Below are 20,180 nucleotides of genomic sequence, written 5' to 3' on the forward strand. Positions count from 1 at the left end.
GACCTAATATTAACCAACAGGCCAGACCGCATATCAAATATAAGGGTTTGGGGTCACTTGGGGAATAGTGATCACAAAATAATAAGTTTTCATGTATCCTTTAATAAGATGTGTAGTAGAGGGATTACAAGGACACTAAACTTCAGGAGGGCAAATTTCCAACGGATGAGAGAGGATTTTGGTGCAATTAACTTGGATAAGATCCTGAGACATAAAAATACACAAAGAAAATGGGAGATGTTTATTAGCATCCTGGATAGGACCTGTGCACAATATATACCGTGTGGAAATAAACATACTAGAAATAGGAGGAAACCAATATGGCTAAATAGAGCTGAAAGGGTCGCAATAAATGACAAAAAAGCATTTAGAGAATTGAAGGAAGTAGGTAGTGATGAGGCATTAAATAAATACAGAAAATTAATTAAATTCTGTAAAAAGCAAATCAAGGCAGCAAAGATTGAGACAGAGACTCATTGCCAGAGAGAGTAAGAATAATCCCAAAATATCCTTTAACTACATAAATAGTAAGAAACTAAAAAATTATAGTGTTGGCCCCCTTAAAAATAGTCTGGGTGAAATGGTGGATGAGGATGAGAAAAAGCCAATATGCTAAATGACTTTTTTTCATCAGTATTTACAAAAGAAAATCCCATGGCAGACAAAATGATCAGTGATAACAAAAATTCCCCATTAAGTGTCACCTGCTTAACCCAGCAGGAAGTACGGCGGCGTCTAAAAATCACTAAAATTTGACAAATCTCTGGGCCCGGATGGGATACACCCCCGAGTACTGCAGGAATTAAGTACAGTCATTGATAGACCATTATTTTCAATCTTTAACCCCTTAAGCCCCGAGGGTGGTTTGCATGTTAATGACCGGGCCAATTTTTACAATTCTGACCACTGTCTCTTTATGAGGTTATAACTCTGGAACGCTTCAACGGATCTTGGCGATTCTGGCATTGTTTTCTCATGAGATATTCTACTTCATGTCATTGGTAAAATTTATTTGATATAACTTGCGTTTATTTGTGAAAAAAATGGAAATTTGGCGAAAATTTAGAAAATTTCACAATTTTCCAACTTTGAATTTTTATGCCCTTAAATTACAGAGATATGTCACGCAATATACTTAATAAATAACATTTCCCACATGTCTACTTTACATCAGCACAATTTTGGAACCAACACTTTTTTTTGTTAGGGAGTTATAAGGGTTAAAAGTTGACCAGAAATTTCTCATTTTTACAACACCTTTTTTTTTTAGGGACCACATCTCATTTGAAGTCATTTTGAGAGGTCTATATGATAGAAAATACCCAAGTGTGACACCATTCTAAAAACTGTACCCCACAAGGTGCTCAAAACCACTTTCAAGAAGTTTATTAACCCTTCAGGTGTTTCACAGGAATTTTTGGAATGTTTAAATAAAAATGAACATTTAACTTTTTTTCACACAAAATGTATTTCAGCTCCAATTTGTTTTATTTTACCAAGGGTAACAGGAGAAAATGGACGACAAAAGTTGTTGTACATTTGTCCTGAGTACGCTGATACCCAATATGTGGGGGTAAACCACTGTTTGGGCGCATGGCAGAGCTCGGAAGGAAAGGAGCGCCATTTGACTTTTCAATGCAAAATTGACTGGAATTTATATGGGACTCCATGTTGCGTTTGGAGAGCCCCTGATGTGCCTAAACATTGAAACCCCCCACAAGTGACACCATTTTGGAAAGTAGACCCCCTAAGGAACTTATCTAGATGTGTGGTGAGCACTTTGACCCACCAAGTGCTTCACAGAAGTTTATAATGCAGAGCCGTAAAAATAAAAAATCATATTTTTTCACAAAAATGATCTTTTCGCCCCCAATTTTTTATTTTCGCAAGGGTAAGAGAAGAAATTGGACCCCAAAAATTGTGCAATTTGTCCTGAGTACGCTGATACCCCATATGTGGGTGTAAACCATTGTTTGGGTGCATGGCAGAGCTTGGAAGGGAAGGAGCGCCATTTGACTTTTCAATGCAAAATTGACTGGAATTTATATGGGACGCCATGTTGCGTTTGGAGAGCCCCTGACAGGGTTGGACTGGCCATTTGGCAATTCTGGCAAATGCCAGAAGGGCCGGTCTGGTTGTGAGCTGCCATGTGTGCTACGTTGTTAACAGAATCAATGTTCTCAAGACACCCATACTGTTAACAGTTGTGACGGAGCACAAAGCTGGTCACTCCGTCACTTACCTCAGCATGCCGTGGATATAATTAGAAATATTGGTCTTGTAGTAAATCTTCCTTTCCTCCATCCAGGGTAATATTAGTAATATATCCCATCTGGTTATTGGGGACGGGCACAACAAGGGCCTGTGTGATTTCAAATGCCAGGGCTGAATTTCATCCCCAATCCGTACCTGGCCCCTGATGTGCCTAAACAATGAAACCCCCACAAGTGAGACCATTTTGGAAAGTGGACCCCCTAAGGAACTTATCTAGATGTGTGGTGAGCACTTTGACCCACCAAGTGCTTCACAGAAGTTTATAATGCAGAGCCGTAAAATAAAAAATCATATTTTTTCACAAAAATGATCTTTTCGTCCCAATTTTTTATTTTCCCAAGGGTAAGAGAAGAAATTAGACCACAAACGTTGTTGTGCAATTTGTCCTGAGTACAACGATACCCCATATGTGGGGGTAAACCACTGTTTGGGCGCATAGCAGAGCTCGGAAGGGAAGGAGCGCCATTTGACTTTTCAATGCAAAATTGACTGGAATTGAGATGGGACACCATGTCGCGTTTGGAGAGCCCCTGATGTGCCTAAACATTAAAACCCCCCACAAGTGACACCATTTTGGAAAGTAGACCCCCTAAGGAACTTATCTAGATGGGTTTTGAGAGCTTTGAACCCCCAAGTGTTTCACTACAGTTTATAATGCAGAGCCGTGAAAATAAATTTTTTTTTTTTTTTCAGAAAAATGATTTTTTAGCCCCCAGTTTTGTATTTTCACAAGGGTAACAGGATAAATTGGACCCCAAAAGTTGTTGTCCAATTTGTCCTGAGTATGGTGATACCCCATATGTGGGGGGGAACCACTGTTTGGGCACATGGCAGAGCTCGGAAGGGAAGGAGCGCCATTTGGAATGCAGACTTAGATTGATTGGTCTGCAGGCGTCACGTTGCATTTGCAGAGCCCCTGATGTACCCAAGCAGTACAAACCCCCCACAAGTGACCCCATATTGGAAACTAGACCTCCCAAGGAACTTATCTAGATGTGTTGTGAGAACTTTGAACCCCAAAGTGTTTCACTACAGTTTATAACGCAGAGTCGTGAAAATAAAAATCTTTTTTTTTTCAGAAAAATGATTTTTTAGCCCCCAGTTTTGTATTTTCACAAGGGTAACAAGATAAATTGGACCCCGAAAGTTGTTGTCCAATTTGTCCTGAGTACGCTGATACCCCATATGTGGGGGGGAACCACTGTTTGGGCACATGGCAGAGCTCGGAAGGGAAGGAGTGCCATTTGGAATGCAGACTTGGATTGACTGGTCTGCAGGCGTCACGTTGCATTTGCAGAGCCCCTGATGTACCCAAGCAGTACAAACCCCCCACAAGTGACCCCATATTGGAAACTAGACCTCCCAAGGAACTTATCTAGATGTGTTGTGAGAACTTTGAACCCCAAACTGTTTCACTACAGTTTATAACGCAGAGTCGTGAAAATAAAAATCTTTTTTTTTTCAGAAAAATGATTTTTTAGCCCCCAGTTTTGTATTTTCACAAGGGTAACAAGATAAATTGGACCCTGAAAGTTGTTGTCCAATTTGTCCTGAGTACGCTGATACCCCATATGTGGGGGGGAACTACTGTTTGGGCACATGGCAGAGCTCGGAAGGGAAGGAGCGCCATTTGGAATGCAGACTTGGATTGACTGGTCTGCAGGCGTCACGTTGCATTTGCAGAGCCCCTGATGTACCCAAACAGTACAAACCCCCTACAAGTGACCCCATATTGGAAACTAGACCTCCCAAGGAACTTATCTAGATGTGTTGTGAGAACTTTGAACCCCAAAGTGTTTCACTACAGTTTATAACGCAGAGCCGTGAAAATAAAAATTCCTTTTTTTTTCACAAAAATTATTTTTATTTTCCCAAGGATAACAAGGGAACTTGGACCGCATATTTTGTTGTCCAATTTGTCCCGAGTACGCTGATGCCCCATATGTTGGGGTAAACCCCTGTTTGGGCGCATGGGAAAGCTCGGAAGGGAAGGAGCACTGTATTACTTTTTCAACGCAGAATTGTCTGGAATTGAGATCGGACGCCATGTCGCGTTTGGAGAGCCCCTGATGTGCCTAAACAGTGGAAACTCCCCAATTCTACCTGAAACTCTAATCCAAACACACCCCTAACCCTAATCCCATCTGTAACCCTAACCACACCCCTAACCCTGACATACCCCTAATTCTAATCCCAACCCTACTCCCAACCGTAAATGTAATCCAAACCCTAACCCTAACTTTAGCCCCAACCCTAACTTTAGCCCCAACCCTAACCCTAACTTTAGCCCCAACCCTATCCCTAACTTTAGCCCTAACCCTAACTTTAGCTCCAACCCTAGCTCCAACCTTAACCCTAGCCCTAACCCTAACCCTAGCCCTAGCCCTAACCCTAGCCCTAACCCTAACCCTAGCCCTAATGGGAAAATGGAAATAAATAAATTTTTTTAATTTTATTATTTTTCCCTAACTAAGGGGGTGATGAAGGGGGTTTGATTTACTTTTATAGTGTTTTTTATATCGGATTTTTATGATTGGCAGCTGTCACACACTAAAAGACGCTTTTTATAGCAAAAAAGTTTTTGCGTCTCCACATTTTGAGACCTATAATTTTTCCGTATTTTGGTCCACAGAGTCATGTGAGGTCTTGTTTTTTTGCGGGACGAGTTGACATTTTTATTGGTAACATTTTCGGACATGTGACAGTTTTTGATCGCTTTTTATTCCAATTTTTGTGAGGCAGAATGACCAAAAACCAGCTATTCATGAATTTGTTTTGGGGGAGGCGTTTATACCGTTCCACGTTTGGTAAAATTGATAAAGCAGTTTTATTCATCGGGTCAGTACGATTACAGAGATATCTCATTTATATCATTTTTTTATGTTTTGGCGCTTTTATACGATAAAAGCTATTTTATAGAAAAAATAATTATTTTGGCATCGCTTTATTCTGAGGACTATAACTTTTTTATCTTTTTGGTTATGATGCTTTATGGTAGCTCGTTTTTTGCGGGACAAGATGATGTTTTCAGCGGTACCATGGTTATTTATATCCGTCTTTTTGATCGCGTGTTATTCTACTTTTTGTTCGGCGGTATGATAATAAAGCGTTGTTTTTTTTGCTCGTTTTTTTTCTTTTCTTACGGTGTTCACTGAAGGGGTTAACTAGTGGGACAGTTTTATAGGTTGGGTCGTTACGGACGCGGCGATACTAAATATGTGTACTTTTATTGTTTTCTTGGTTTTTTTTAGATAAAGAAATGTATTTATGGGAATATTATTTATTTTTTTTCTTCTTTATTTAGGAATTTTTTTTTTTTTTTTTTTACACATGTGAAAATTTTTTTTTTTACTTTGTCCCAGGGGGGGACATCACAGATCGCCGATCTGATAGTTTGCATAGCACTCTATCAGATCGGTGATCATACTTTCATCGGAGCAGGCTGCTCTGCAGCCTGCTCCGATCCGGAAGTACTCCCTGCAGGACCCGGATGCAGCCCCGTGGCCATTTTGGATCCGGGGCCTGCATGGAGAAGATGCTCGGTACAAGGTGAGTACATCGCCTTGTACCGATCGTCTCAGGGAAGCACGCAGGGAGCCCCCTCCCTGCGCGATGCTTCCCTGTACCGCCGGTACACCGCGATCATGTTTGATCGCGGTGTGCCGGGGGTTAATGTGCCGGGGGAGGTCCGTGACCGCTCCTGGCACATAGTGCCGGATGTCAGCTGCGATAGGCAGCTGACACCCGACCACGATCGGCCGCGCTCCCCCCGTGAGCGCGGCCGATCGGCTATGACGTACTATCCCGTCGGTGGGAATTAAGGCCCACCCCTCCTCAACGGGATAGTACGTCATATGGGATTAAGGGGTTAAAGAGTCTATAATAACAGGGTCTGTACCACAGGACTGGCGTATAGCAAATGTGGTGCCAATATTCAAAAAGGGGACAAAAACTGAACTCGGAAATTATAGGCCAGTAAGCTTAACCTCTACTGTGGGTAAAATCCTGGAGGGCATTCTAAGGGATGCTATGCTGGAGTATCTGAAGAGGAATAACCTCATGACCCAGTATCAGCACGGGTTTACTAGGGACCGTTCATGTCAGACTAATCTGATCAATTTCTATGAAGAGGTAAGTTCCGGACTGGACCAAGGGAACCCAGTAGATGTAGTGTATATGGACTTTTCAAAAGCTTTTGATACAGTGCCACACAATAGGTTGATACATAAAATGAGAATAATGGGGATAGGGGAACATATGTGTAAGTGGGTTAAGAGCTGGCTCAGGGATAGGAAACAAAGGGTGGTTATTAATGAAGCACACTCGGACTGGGTCACGGTTAGCAGTGGGGTACTACAGGGGTCAGTATTGGGCCCTCTTCTTTTTAACATATTTATTAATGATCTTGTAGGGGGCATACAGAGTGGAATTGCAATATTTGCAGATGACACTAAACTCTGCAGGTTAATCAATACAGGGGAGGACAATTTTATATTACAGGATGATTTATGTAAACTAGAAGCTTGGGCTGATAAATGGCAAATGAGCTTTAATGGGGATAAATGTAAGGTCATGCACTTGGGTAGAAGTAATAAGATGTATAACTATGTGCTTAATTCTAAAACTCTGGGCAAAACCGTCAATGAAAAAGACCTGGGAGTATGGATGGATGACAAACGCACATTTAGTGGCCAGTGTCAGGCAGCTGCTACAAAGGCAAATAAAATAATGTGATGCATTAAAAGAGGCATAGATGCTCATCAGGAGAACATAATTTTACCTCTACACAAGTCACTAGTTTGACGACACTTAGAATACTGTGCACAGTTCTGGTCTCCGGTGTATAAGAAAGACATAGCTGAACTAGAGCGGGTGCAGAGAAGAGCGACCAAGGTTATTAGAGGACTGGGGGGTCTGCAATACCAAGATAGGTTATTACACTTGGGGCTATTTAGTTTGGAAAAATGAAGACTAAGGGGTGATCTTATTTTAATGTATACATATATGAGGGGACAGTACAAAGACCTTTCTGATGATCTTTTTAATCATAGACCTGAGACAGGGACAAGGGGGCATCCTCTACGTCTGGAGGAAAGAAGGTTTAAGCATAATAACAGACGCGGATTCTTTACTGTAAGAGCAGTGAGACTATGGAACTCTGTGCCGTATGATGTTGTAATGAGTGATTCATTACTTAAATTTAAGAGGGGACTGGATGCCTTTCTTGAAAAGTATAATGTTTCAGGTTATATATACTAGATTCCTTGATAGGGCGTTGATCCAGGGAACTAGTCTGATTGCCGTATGTGGAGTCGGGAAGGAATTTTTTTCCCCAGTGTGGAGCTTACTCTTCGCCACATGGGTTTTATTGCCTTCCTCTGGATCAACATGTTAGGGCAAGTTAGGTTAGGCTATGGGTTGAACTACTAGATAGACTTAAAGTCTTCCTTCAACCTTAATAACTGTTTGGTTCTTGATTTTGCCTCGCATACATTCCTTCTACATATTTATCCCTATTATCAGTCACTTGACTATATACTGTATCTTACCGCATGTACACACCTTTGGTTGGTGTGTATATTATAGGGCTCCGCTTGGTGAGATCCTTTAATTTGTACATATATTCATTTATATTTTCTCTTCTTTTGTTCCTTTAGATAAAGAATGCACAGTTAATGGATACTGGTCGATATGTGTGCATTGTTGGGAATGTGGCGGGAAGTGCTGAGAAAATATTTAACCTGAATATTAATGGTAAAACTTTTTATTTTATCACTATTATGTCAGTCCTGACTAAGGGAGGGATATTTCAACTGAGAGAGGCAGTATATGGAGTTTCATGAGCATATAGTAACCAGATGGGCGAACACCGACATACTGCATGTGTTTGGGTGCATATTGTACTATAGACACAAGTGGGGTGCACAAACCCTCACTGATCCTGGCGCATCCACTTTGCCCAATATAGTCACATGCAGCGTTGAATGAGGCACCAGCTGAGACATACTCACATTCTTATATTGGGGGGTGATGCTGGGCGCTTATTACACAGGTGTTTTTCTGTTAAACGGTGACATGCTGCTCATATCTAAGGCTTCATTTGCACATCTTTGTGATGCATCCAAGTGCTGTGCGTTTTTTTTTCTTAGGCAGCACACAAACGCATAGCTTTAGTGATCCATACACACATTCATTTTAAAAACGGATCTGTATTTCCATCCAGGAGACTCAGAATACATCCTGTTCTCCCCCATTTTGCAGATCAGATTAGATCATTAAAGTCTATGGGCAGACATCAGACATGGATGAGACTTGGAAGACATACTTTGTTCTTTAGCTGTCCATTCTAGTTTTGTCCATTTTTAATGGATACTTTGCTAAGAGTCAATGTAAAAAATGTTCAGACAGTATACTTGCTTCAGTTAAAAAAGGGATGAGAAAATACTGCTGAAAGTAGGATGACATCTGAAAAAATGAAATCAGTGTGTTTCTCTTGGATGGTAACACACGAATGTACGAATGTAGAATAAGGAGGTCGTAGAACACAACCCCAACAATTCTTGTGCTTCCCATTAATAGACAGAGTACAGTGGAAGAGATAAGAGTGAAAAGCAAAGCGGATTGATGGGAATGGTAATCCTGATATAAAACTATTTAGCACCATAAACGTAAATGCCACAGTGACACATTCAGGCTAAACAGGCACATTGCTTACTACATCATTTCTCTGTCTGATATTTTCTCCTATCCTTGTGACTAATAAAAGAGTGTTATAAAAATAAAGTATATTAAAAAAAGGAGAAATTAGCTATTTTTCCCTACAATAGCTAAAATTCAGAGAAATGGGGGATTCCTGCTCTGTAGCAATAGGAAGGACATTTTACAGCAGTATTGAGGAGTGTGGCTGTGAATCCAACACTGGGGAAAGATAAACACTTACTAGAAAGTAGCAGGAGCCAGTTGTCCCCTTACCTCTTTCACTCTCCCACTCCCCTTTCCATTTTAATAGGCTGCTGCAGTCTGATTCTACAATGAACTGGAAATTCATATTGTTTTGACCAAGATGGATTTTAGCAGGTTTTTTTAAGAATGAATGATGGGTTTAGGAAATGGAGGGAAATGACTCATAAGTGGAGAAAGAAGGAGATTTCTGTGATAAGATATAATGCAGATTATTTTATGTTTGCCTGTAGGATAGATTTAATTAAAAAAAATTACAGGACAGAGACCATTTAATAATAATTTCTCTTTACTATAAGCTGCTAATTTTTTTTGCCCAAAACAGCACCCACCACCAGTTGTATCTGACTTGCAATTTATGTAAGAAGCTATTTAAGAACTAGAATTTGATTCTGGTGTATTCCCATCCCATTGCAGTTCCTCCAAGAATCATAGGCAGCATATATGAAAACATCACTATTGTAGAAGATAATTTCGTTTCTCTGACATGTGAGGTCACTGGATTTCCATTACCGATAATAAGTTGGCGGAAGGATGGGATTGTTCTCAGACCCAGCGCACATCACTTTCTTGTGCCAGGTAAGAGGGATTTAGAATGGACAATAGTGTTATGAGATATCCTAGTGCTTCATTTATAGTTTTTATTCCACTGAATACCTGATTCCTTCTGTTATAGAAACAATGATGATCAGAGTCTGACTTCTGTAATCCTATATAATTGATAGCTGCTGGCAACGCAACGTCAGTTTCATTTGACAGAATAAAGAAATTTTAATATTGTGGAATAGTAACAGTAACATAGTTATTAAGGTTGAAGGAAGACTTTAAGTCCATCTAGTTCAACCCATAGCCTAACCTAACATGCCCTAACATGTTGATCCAGAGGAAGGCAAAAAAACCCATGTGGCAAAGAGTAAGCTCCACACTGGGGAATAAGCTGACTGCAGTAAGTCGTAGCTGTAGTATGTGTGTGTCAGGGATACGAGCAATGTGTCTAGGACTAGTTTCGCTGTTGGAGATGAGTGAATCGATTTGCAGCACCCTGGACCATCGGACAGGCCAGTACTCCATGGACACTGAACGGGAGCCCTGAGAACCACCTCCTACCTGCTGGCACCTCCAGCTCCTCTTCTGACTTGTTAGTCTGATGTGACATATTGTTACAGTGTGATACATACACAATGTTGTGCCATGCCATGTCCAGTGGTGAGGAATACTGACCTGGTCAGTGCTGGGCCATGATCCTGTGAATTGTCTCACTAATCTCTATTCAATGTCTTATTGTTGTGCTTTTTATGGTGAAGTGTGTCATGCGGGTTCTTCGGGTTCTTCCCCTTTAAAATGGAAGTCAATGAAACCAATAATATTCAAATATTCTCTACTGAACTCAACTGCAAATACTGTGGCACACAATTTTGGGGATACTATCACACTTTTGTATTGTTGCAGATTAGAAAAAACCAAACCAACAAAACACAGTCTTCATTATCTTCTTGCACAGGTCTCTCACAGGGACTACACTGAGTGCTGTCATACTACACTGTCTCACATAACAATCTCAGTCTCCACCAAATGCCTTACAGACGTGCTTCCCAAGCATTCTGTCCATTCATACATTCTCTTCAAAGATACGATCATGTAGGTGGTCTGCTCTCACTATTCGACAAACTGCAGGCCCACTTTACATTCACTTAGACCTAATAAGTAGTCTTCCACCTTGGCCCTGTATCTAAAGGGCTCTCACTATATTACATTTTTCACTATACTCTCCACTCAGTCCAATCTAGTTTAGAACTGGACTATCAGGCTGCAGCCAAGGCGTACAGGGCAACCAGAACATGGTCCAGTCAACCAAGCTCACTCTGCTTCTACTGCTTTTCTGTCCAAGGCTTGTCACTCTGTGGCAGGCAACCCTTCAGTCCAGCTCCGCACATGATCACTATGTGCTCCCTATTGCCCCTCATTATTGGGGGTAGTGCAGCATATCAGCTTGACTATGCTCTGTTCCCAGCTGGCACTATGCTTAGGCCGAGTCATTCCTATGTATCTTCCCTCTGATTGTCACCCAGACTTTCAGTCCTTGTTCTGTCATAGCACCACACATGACATTGCATGGCAAACTGTGTTTTTTATCCAACCTGAAAAAAAATTATATAGAGTGCTACATAACAATTATACATAGGAATAGGCAACAGTATAGTGTAACTGCACAGCATGCATGGGAATTCCAATGGGGGTCAACCAGTTTGCTGTTATGGTTCTCAATGGCAAGAGAACATAGCCCAGCAAACATAAGAACTAGCTCTTGGAAGGATGGAAACTAAACTGACCATGAACTAAACCTGCCGCACAACTAACAGTAGCCGGGTAGCGTAGCCTGCGTTTTATCCCTAGACACCCAGCGCCGGCCGGAGGACTAACTAATCCTGGCAGAGGAAAATATAGTCCTGGCTCACCTCTAGAGAAATTTCCCCGATAGGCAGACAGAGGCCCCCACATATATTGGCGGTGATTTTAGATGAAATGACAAACGTAGTATGAAAATAGGTTTAGCAAAATTGAGGTCCGCTTACTAGATAGCAGGAAGACAGAAAGGGCACTTTCATGGTCAGGTGAACACCCTATCAAAATACCATCCTGAAATTACTTTAAGACTCTAGTATTAACTCATAACATCAGAGTGGCAATTTCAGATCACAAGAGCTTTCCAGACACAGAAACGAAACTACAGCTGTGAACTGGAACAAAATGCAAAAACAAACGAGGACTAAAGTCCAACTTAGCTGGGAGTTGTCTAGCAGCAGGAACATGCACAGAAAGGCTTCTGATTACAATGTTGACCGGCATGGAAGTGACAGAGGAGCAAGGTTAAATAGCGACTCCCACATCCTGATGGAAACAGGTGAACAGAGGGGATGATGCACACCAGTTCAATTCCACCAGTGGCCACCGGGGGAGCCCAAAATCCAATTTCACAACAGTACCCCCCCCTCAAGGAGGGGGCACCGAACCCTCACCAGAACCACCAGGGCGATCAGGATGAGCCCTATGAAAGGCACGGACCAGATCGGAGGCATGAACATCAGAGGCAGTCACCCAAGAATTATCCTCCTGACCGTATCCCTTCCATTTGACCAGATACTGGAGTTTCCGTCTGGAAACACGGGAGTCCAAGATTTTTTCCACAACGTACTCCAACTCGCCCTCAACCAACACCGGAGCAGGAGGCTCAACGGAAGGCACAACCGGTACCTCATACCTGCGCAACAATGACCGATGAAAAACATTATGAATAGAAAAAGATGCAGGGAGGTCCAAACGGAAGGACACAGGGTTAAGAATCTCCAATATCTTGTACGGGCCGATGAACCGAGGCTTAAACTTAGGAGAAGAAACCCTCATAGGGACAAAACGAGAAGACAACCACACCAAGTCCCCAACACAAAGCCGAGGACCAACCCGACGCCGGCGGTTGGCAAAAAGCTGAGTCTTCTCCTGGGACAACTTCAAATTGTCCACTACCTGCCCCCAAATCTGATGCAACCTCTCCACCACAGCATCCACTCCAGGACAATCCGAAGATTCCACCTGACCAGAAGAAAATCGAGGATGAAACCCCGAATTACAGAAAAAAGGAGACACCAAGGTGGCAGAGCTGGCCCGATTATTGAGGGCAAACTCCGCTAAAGGCAAAAAAGCAACCCAATCATCCTGATCTGCAGACACAAAACACCTCAAATATGTCTCCAAGGTCTGATTCATCCGCTCGGTCTGGCCATTAGTCTGAGGATGGAAAGCAGACGAGAAAGACAAATCTATGCCCATCCTAGCACAGAATGCTCGCCAAAATCTAGACACGAATTGGGTTCCTCTGTCAGAAACGATATTCTCCGGAATACCATGCAAACGGACCACATTTTGAAAAAACAGAGGAACCAACTCGGAAGAAGAAGGCAACTTAGGCAGGGGAACCAAATGGACCATCTTAGAGAAACGGTCACACACCACCCAGATGACAGACATCTTCTGAGAAACAGGAAGATCCGAAATAAAATCCATCGAGATGTGCGTCCAGGGCCTCTTCGGGATAGGCAAGGGCAACAACAATCCACTAGCCCGAGAACAACAAGGCTTGGCCCGAGCACAAACGTCACAAGACTGCACAAAGCCTCGCACATCTCGAGACAGGGAAGGCCACCAGAAGGACCTTGCCACCAAATCCCTGGTACCAAAGATTCCAGGATGACCTGTCAACGCAGAAGAATGAACCTCAGAAATGACTTTACTGGTCCAATCATCAGGAACAAACAGTCTACCAGGTGGGCAACGATCAGGTCTATCCTCCTGAAACTCCTGCAAGGCCCGCCGCAGGTCTGGAGAAACGGCAGACAATATCACTCCATCCTTAAGGATACCTGTAGGTTCAGAGTTACCAGGGGAGTCAGGCTCAAAACTCCTAGAAAGGGCATCCGCCTTAACATTCTTAGAACCCGGCAGGTAGGACACCACAAAATTAAACCGAGAGAAAAACAACGACCAGCGCGCCTGTCTAGGATTCAGGCGTCTGGCGGACTCAAGATAAATTAGATTTTTGTGGTCAGTCAATACCACCACCTGATGTCTAGCCCCCTCAAGCCAATGACGCCACTCCTCAAAAGCCCACTTCATGGCCAAAAGCTCCCGATTCCCAACATCATAATTCCGCTCGGCGGGCGAAAATTTACGCGAGAAAAAGGCACAAGGTCTCATCACGGAACAATCGGAACTTCTCTGCGACAAAACTGCCCCAGCTCCGATTTCAGAAGCGTCGACCTCAACCTGAAAAGGAAGAGCAACATCAGGCTGACGCAACACAGGGGCGGAAGAAAAGCGGCGCTTAAGCTCCCGAAAGGCCTCCACAGCAGCAGGGGACCAATCAGCAACATCAGCACCCTTCTTAGTCAAATCAGTCAATGGTTTAACAACATCAGAAAAACCAGCAATAAATCGACGATAAAAGTTAGCAAAGCCCAAAAATTTCTGAAGACTTTTAAGAGAAGAGGGTTGCGTCCAATCACAAATAGCCTGAACCTTGACAGGATCCATCTCGATGGAAGAGGGGGAAAAAATATATCCCAAAAAGGAAATCTTTTGAACCCCAAAAACGCACTTAGAACCCTTCACACACAAGGAATTAGACCGCAAAACCTGAAAAACCCTCCTGACCTGCTGGACATGAGAGTCCCAGTCATCCGAAAAAATCAAAATATCATCCAGATACACAATCATAAATTTATCCAAATAATCACGGAAAATGTCATGCATAAAGGACTGAAAGACTGAAGGGGCATTTGAAAGACCAAAAGGCATCACCAAATACTCAAAGTGGCCCTCGGGCGTATTAAATGCGGTCTTCCACTCATCCCCCTGCTTAATTCGCACCAAATTATACGCCCCACGGAGATCTATCTTAGAGAACCACTTGGCCCCCTTTATGCGAGCAAACAAATCAGTCAGCAGTGGCAACGGATATTGATATTTAACCGTGATTTTATTCAAAAGCCGATAATCAATGCACGGCCTCAAAGAGCCATCTTTCTTAGCCACAAAGAAAAAACCGGCTCCTAAGGGAGATGACGAAGGACGAATATGTCCCTTTTCCAAGGACTCCTTTATATATTCTCGCATAGCAGCATGTTCAGGCACAGACAGATTAAATAAACGACCCTTAGGGTATTTACTACCCGGAATCAAATCTATGGCACAATCGCACTCCCGGTGCGGAGGTAATGAACCAAGCTTAGGTTCTTCAAAAACGTCACGATATTCAGTCAAGAATTCAGGAATCTCAGAGGGAATAGATGATGAAATGGAAACCACAGGTACGTCCCCATGCGTCCCCTTACATCCCCAGCTTAACACAGACATAGCTTTCCAGTCAAGGACTGGGTTATGAGATTGCAGCCATGGCAATCCAAGCACCAACACATCATGTAGGTTATACAGCACAAGAAAGCGAATAATCTCCTGATGATCCGGATTAATCCGCATAGTTACTTGTGTCCAGTATTGTGGTTTATTACTAGCCAATGGGGTGGAGTCAATCCCCTTCAGGGGTATAGGAGTTTCAAGAGGCTCCAAATCATACCCACAGTGTTTGGCAAAGGACCAATCCATAAGACTCAAAGCGGCGCCAGAGTCGACATAGGCATCCGCGGTAATAGATGATAAAGAACAAATCAGGGTCACAGATAGAATAAACTTAGACTGTAAAGTGCCAATTGAAACAGACTTATCAAGCTTCTTAGTACGCTTAGAGCATGCTGATATAACATGAGTTGAATCACCGCAATAGAAGCACAACCCATTTTTTCGTCTAAAATTCTGCCGTTCACTTCTGGACAGAATTCTATCACATTGCATATTCTCTGGCGTCTTCTCAGTAGACACCGCCAAATGGTGCACAGGTTTGCGCTCCCGCAGACGCCTATCGATCTGGATAGCCATTGTCATGGACTCATTCAGACCCGCAGGCACAGGGAACCCCACCATAACATCCTTAATGGCATCAGAGAGACCCTCTCTGAAATTCGCCGCCAGGGCGCACTCATTCCACTGAGTAAGCACAGCCCATTTACGGAATTTCTGGCAGTATATTTCAGCTTCGTCTTGCCCCTGAGATAGGGACATCAAGGCCTTTTCCGCCTGAAGCTCTAACTGAGGTTCCTCATAAAGCAACCCCAAGGCCAGAAAAAACGCATCCACATTGAGCAACGCAGGATCCCCTGGAGCCAATGCAAAAGCCCAATCCTGAGGGTCGCCCCGGAGCAAGGAAATCACAATCCTGACCTGCTGAGCAGGATCTCCAGCAGAGCGAGATTTCAGGGACAAAAACAACTTGCAATTATTTTTGAAATTTTGAAAGCAAGATCTATTCCCCGAGAAAAATTCAGGCAAAGGAATTCTAGGTTCAGATATAGGAACATGAACAACAAAATCTTGTAAATTTTGAACTTTCGTGGTGAGATTATTCAAACCTGCAGCTAAACTCTGAATATCCATTTTAAACAGGTGAACACAGAGCCATTCCAGGATTAGAAGGAGAGAGAGAGAGAGAGAAAGGCTGCAATATAGGCAGACTTGCAAGAGATTCAATTACAAGCACACTCAGAACTGAAGGGAAGGGAAAAAAAAAAAAAAAAAATCTTCAGCAGACTTCTCTTTTCTCTCCTTTCTCTGTCAATTAATTTAACCCTTTTTGGCCGGTCAAACTGTTATGGTTCTCAATGGCAAGAGAACATAGCCCAGCAAACATAAGAACTAGCTCTTGGAAGGATGGAAACTAAACTGACCATGAACTAAACCTGCCGCACAACTAACAGTAGCCGGGTAGCGTAGCCTGCGTTTTATCCCTAGACGCCCAGCGCCGGCCGGAGGACTAACTAATCCTGGCAGAGGAAAATATAGTCCTGGCTCACCTCTAGAGAAATTTCCCCGATAGGCAGACAGAGGCCCCCACATATATTGGCGGTGATTTTAGATGAAATTACAAACGTAGTATGAAAATAGGTTTAGCAAAATTGAGGTCCGCTTACTAGATAGCAGGAAGACAGAAAGGGCACTTTCATGGTCAGCTGAAAACCCTATCAAAATACCATCCTGAAATTACTTTAAGACTCTAGTATTAACTCATAACATCAGAGTGGCAATTTCAGATCACAAGAGCTTTCCAGACACAGAAACGAAACTACAGCTGTGAACTGGAACAAAATGCAAAAACAAACGAGGACTAAAGTCCAACTTAGCTGGGAGTTGTCTAGCAGCAGGAACATGCACAGAAAGGCTTCTGATTACAATGTTGACCGGCATGGAAGTGACAGAGGAGCAAGGTTAAATAGCGACTCCCACATCCTGATGGAAACAGGTGAACAGAGGGGATGATGCACACCAGTTCAATTCCACCAGTGGCCACCGGGGGAGCCCAAAATCCAATTTCACAACAGTTTGCACTCCTTACAAATGTATAGTTAATGCCTTGAAGGTACTGTGTACTCTATTATTACATGAGTACCTGGCTCAGAAACATTGAGAAACAATGCAATATTTGCATAATTCTAAATGTATTTTATTATAAATCCAACAACATGTGATGATTTAGTCTAATGCCTTCAGTCTTAGGACATCCACTACAGTTGTCTTATGTTCAGTCCTATCATTTCTGTGGATTTCCTGCTATATTAAGGCTGGAGTTAAGCTAAGATATGGCATCCTATATGATATGCTAATGACGCTCAGCTCTGGCTCTGCTGCGAGTGTGAGCCGAGTGTCAGTGCTCTGTGCTTGGATCCTCTTGCATGAGGAAATCACAGCACAGGTGCAGAGGAGATTGCATGAGATAATAATCACAGATGCGTCCTGCCCCATAGAGTAACACTGGGACGAGTGCAATCCGATGTTTTATCGCATAGCACTCGGCCGCTTTATTCGCTCGTGTGAGGGAGACCTTTCCCAGCGTTCAATAGGCGACCTAAACTTAACTTTGTTCTTAATGTCCCTGGTTATAGACTTCATTTTAAGGACACTTTATGACGTGAATTACTACAATTTATAAGTTTGCAGACCCCTCTCACCAATAGATTTTGCAGCACATTGCTTCTCTGTAATAAAATATTTTTTTGCTTGTAGGGGGCAGGATTTTGCAAATTCATCAAACCAAGCTGGAAGATACTGGAGAATATGTATGTGTTGCCAGTAATCAAGCTGGAGAAACCAAGAAAACCTTCTCTCTTAATGTGTATGGTCAGTCCTCCTCACTTAGTACTCTCTTGAGAACACTACTATGTGGCAGATTTTCTTTCTTCAGTAAAATACTCCTGTTTGTACATTGTTATTGCAGTGTCTCCTACCATAGTCAGCGACAGCGGAGATTCCAGTCCCCAGGTGGATGTAGACATTTCTACATCGATGTCCTTGACATGTGAATCAGATGGAATCCCAGCACCTATTATAAGCTGGTATAAGAACAGCCAACTGATTGCTGAATCCAGTAATATTAGGATTCTTCAGAGAGGGAAAGTCCTGAACATTGTCAATGCTCAGGTGAGTCAATTCCCAGATTCACCATCAGTCTTCTACTAAATAAATAGCACTGTCTAAGTTGACAAATTGAGGTTAGCCTATTGGAGCACCAAGTATTAAAATGTATCTGTCGTCATCTTAAATGCTCATTCCAGGTATCTGATACAGGAGAATATGAATGTATCGCCACGAATGTTGTAGGGCAAGACAGGAAGACATTTTTCCTGATGGTTCATGGTAAGGTTTTGGTAAATTCCTGTTTACAGACCGATGACAAAGCATGGAGTGGAATATAATGTATGTATTAACTTTGCTTGCAGTGCCTCCTAGGATACAAGGACCACCAGTGGAGTATCAAGCTGGGACAGTTAAAAACCCTGTTATGCTTTCATGTGATGCTTATGGAATTCCAACACCCACATTGATTTGGCTCAAGGATGGGAGTCAGATAAGTAAGTTTATGCGATAATATAATAAAGTTCAGAGCATTACTCATGATGATCATTCATGATCATGACTGAAATATTTTTTCACTTAGTAGGAAGATTTACTAAATTTGATATTCAACTGTATAAAGTGATTATCTTTGATACCTCTTGGACCATAAGGCAAAATCAATTTTTTGTAATATAGTATTCAAAAGGCTATACTTGTTCTTTATTTTGCTATACACGATAGTCTGCTGAACCAGCCAATTTTGCTTTGGCCCCTCGACACTTTCCCAACATAATGTTGAATTAAATCCTCAATTCTTTAGTGTCCAGGCGAGATAATATGCTGTCATAGATGTCGTTGTTCATGGGTATTGGAGAGTCTGGAGTGATAACTATCCGCCGAGTAAGTGTTGGGCCGACAGCTATCTAACCGCTCATTTACATGAGCATATAAATAATCGTTTAAATGATGATACAATAACTCACAACTAACCAACAATGTCAGACGGGTGTATATAGTAAATAATGACCAAGCGAACACATAGAAATATGACAGAAGGCAGTATATAGTTAGTATAATAAACTTATATCTAAATTGTAAATGTCATGCAGTAATCCATGTGGAATAGTAGTGGCAACGCAGACAGTCGGCAAAATTAACTGGCAGAGGAACAAAGAAAAAAACAGTCAAAAGTCCGAAATCAGATTATGAGATTAAAATTAATTTGTTTGAATCAGGAAGATAACCAGCTAAAATAATAATAAAAACAAGAGGAATTAATAAAAATATTGGAAAGTGCAACAGTCATACATAGCCAGAACAAAAAGTGAGTATAGCTACATAGTGATTGTGGAAAAGTAGTCATATATTGTCAAGACCTATAGGGTGAGTATAACTGCATCGTGATTGAGGGGGAAAAAAAGGGGTGTAATGGGGGGGAGGAGGAAGGGAGAACACTAAAAAAATTTGGGACAAAATTTTTAAGTCAACCCAAATGGATTTTGTCCCAAATGACAAGCATTTAATAGTGTTCTCTGAGAAATGTTATAAAATAAATACATAAAATAAATAATACACATATAAACATTAAACCTTTTTCTAAATACTTTTATTTAACAAAAGGGTCTGCTTTATCAAGCGCTCTATCAGGATTTCAAAGAAGGCAGCTGCCATCTATATCATTGTATATTGTATACCTACATTTCTGAGGATGCGCAGTGGCTGTGTGAAAAACATCTGCTGGAGACAGAAGTCACATCTGAGCGGCGTCCGGTCAGGCATCGTGAACGCTCGTTCCTCTGATCAGTCCAGCTGACAGGACACTAATCAGGGCTGACTAAAGGAACAGATAAACACCTTTCTTTGCACCTTTCTTTGGCTGACTGGGAATAAACATTTACCTCATTCAGCCTGGCAGTTCTAGTTTGCCCGTCTCGTTCTTCACACAGCCCCAT

The 20,180-nt window shown here is 42.2% G+C and overlaps 1 protein-coding gene across 1 annotated transcript in view; it reads left to right on the forward strand.

Annotated features, from left to right (window-relative positions):
* The window catches only part of HMCN1 (hemicentin 1), a 768,245-nt gene that overhangs the window by 449,017 nt on the left and 299,048 nt on the right, over nt 1-20,180 (forward strand). The window contains exons 57-62 of the mRNA XM_077275842.1: nt 7,932-8,028; nt 9,652-9,813; nt 17,899-18,012; nt 18,110-18,312; nt 18,447-18,528; nt 18,612-18,743. Coding sequence (XP_077131957.1) covers nt 7,932-8,028; nt 9,652-9,813; nt 17,899-18,012; nt 18,110-18,312; nt 18,447-18,528; nt 18,612-18,743 — 790 coding nt within the window. The remainder of the gene's footprint in view (nt 1-7,931; nt 8,029-9,651; nt 9,814-17,898; nt 18,013-18,109; nt 18,313-18,446; nt 18,529-18,611; nt 18,744-20,180) is intronic.

This window comes from Ranitomeya variabilis, chromosome 8 (genome assembly GCF_051348905.1).
Source record: "Ranitomeya variabilis isolate aRanVar5 chromosome 8, aRanVar5.hap1, whole genome shotgun sequence".
Taxonomy (NCBI): Eukaryota; Metazoa; Chordata; class Amphibia; order Anura; family Dendrobatidae; genus Ranitomeya; species Ranitomeya variabilis.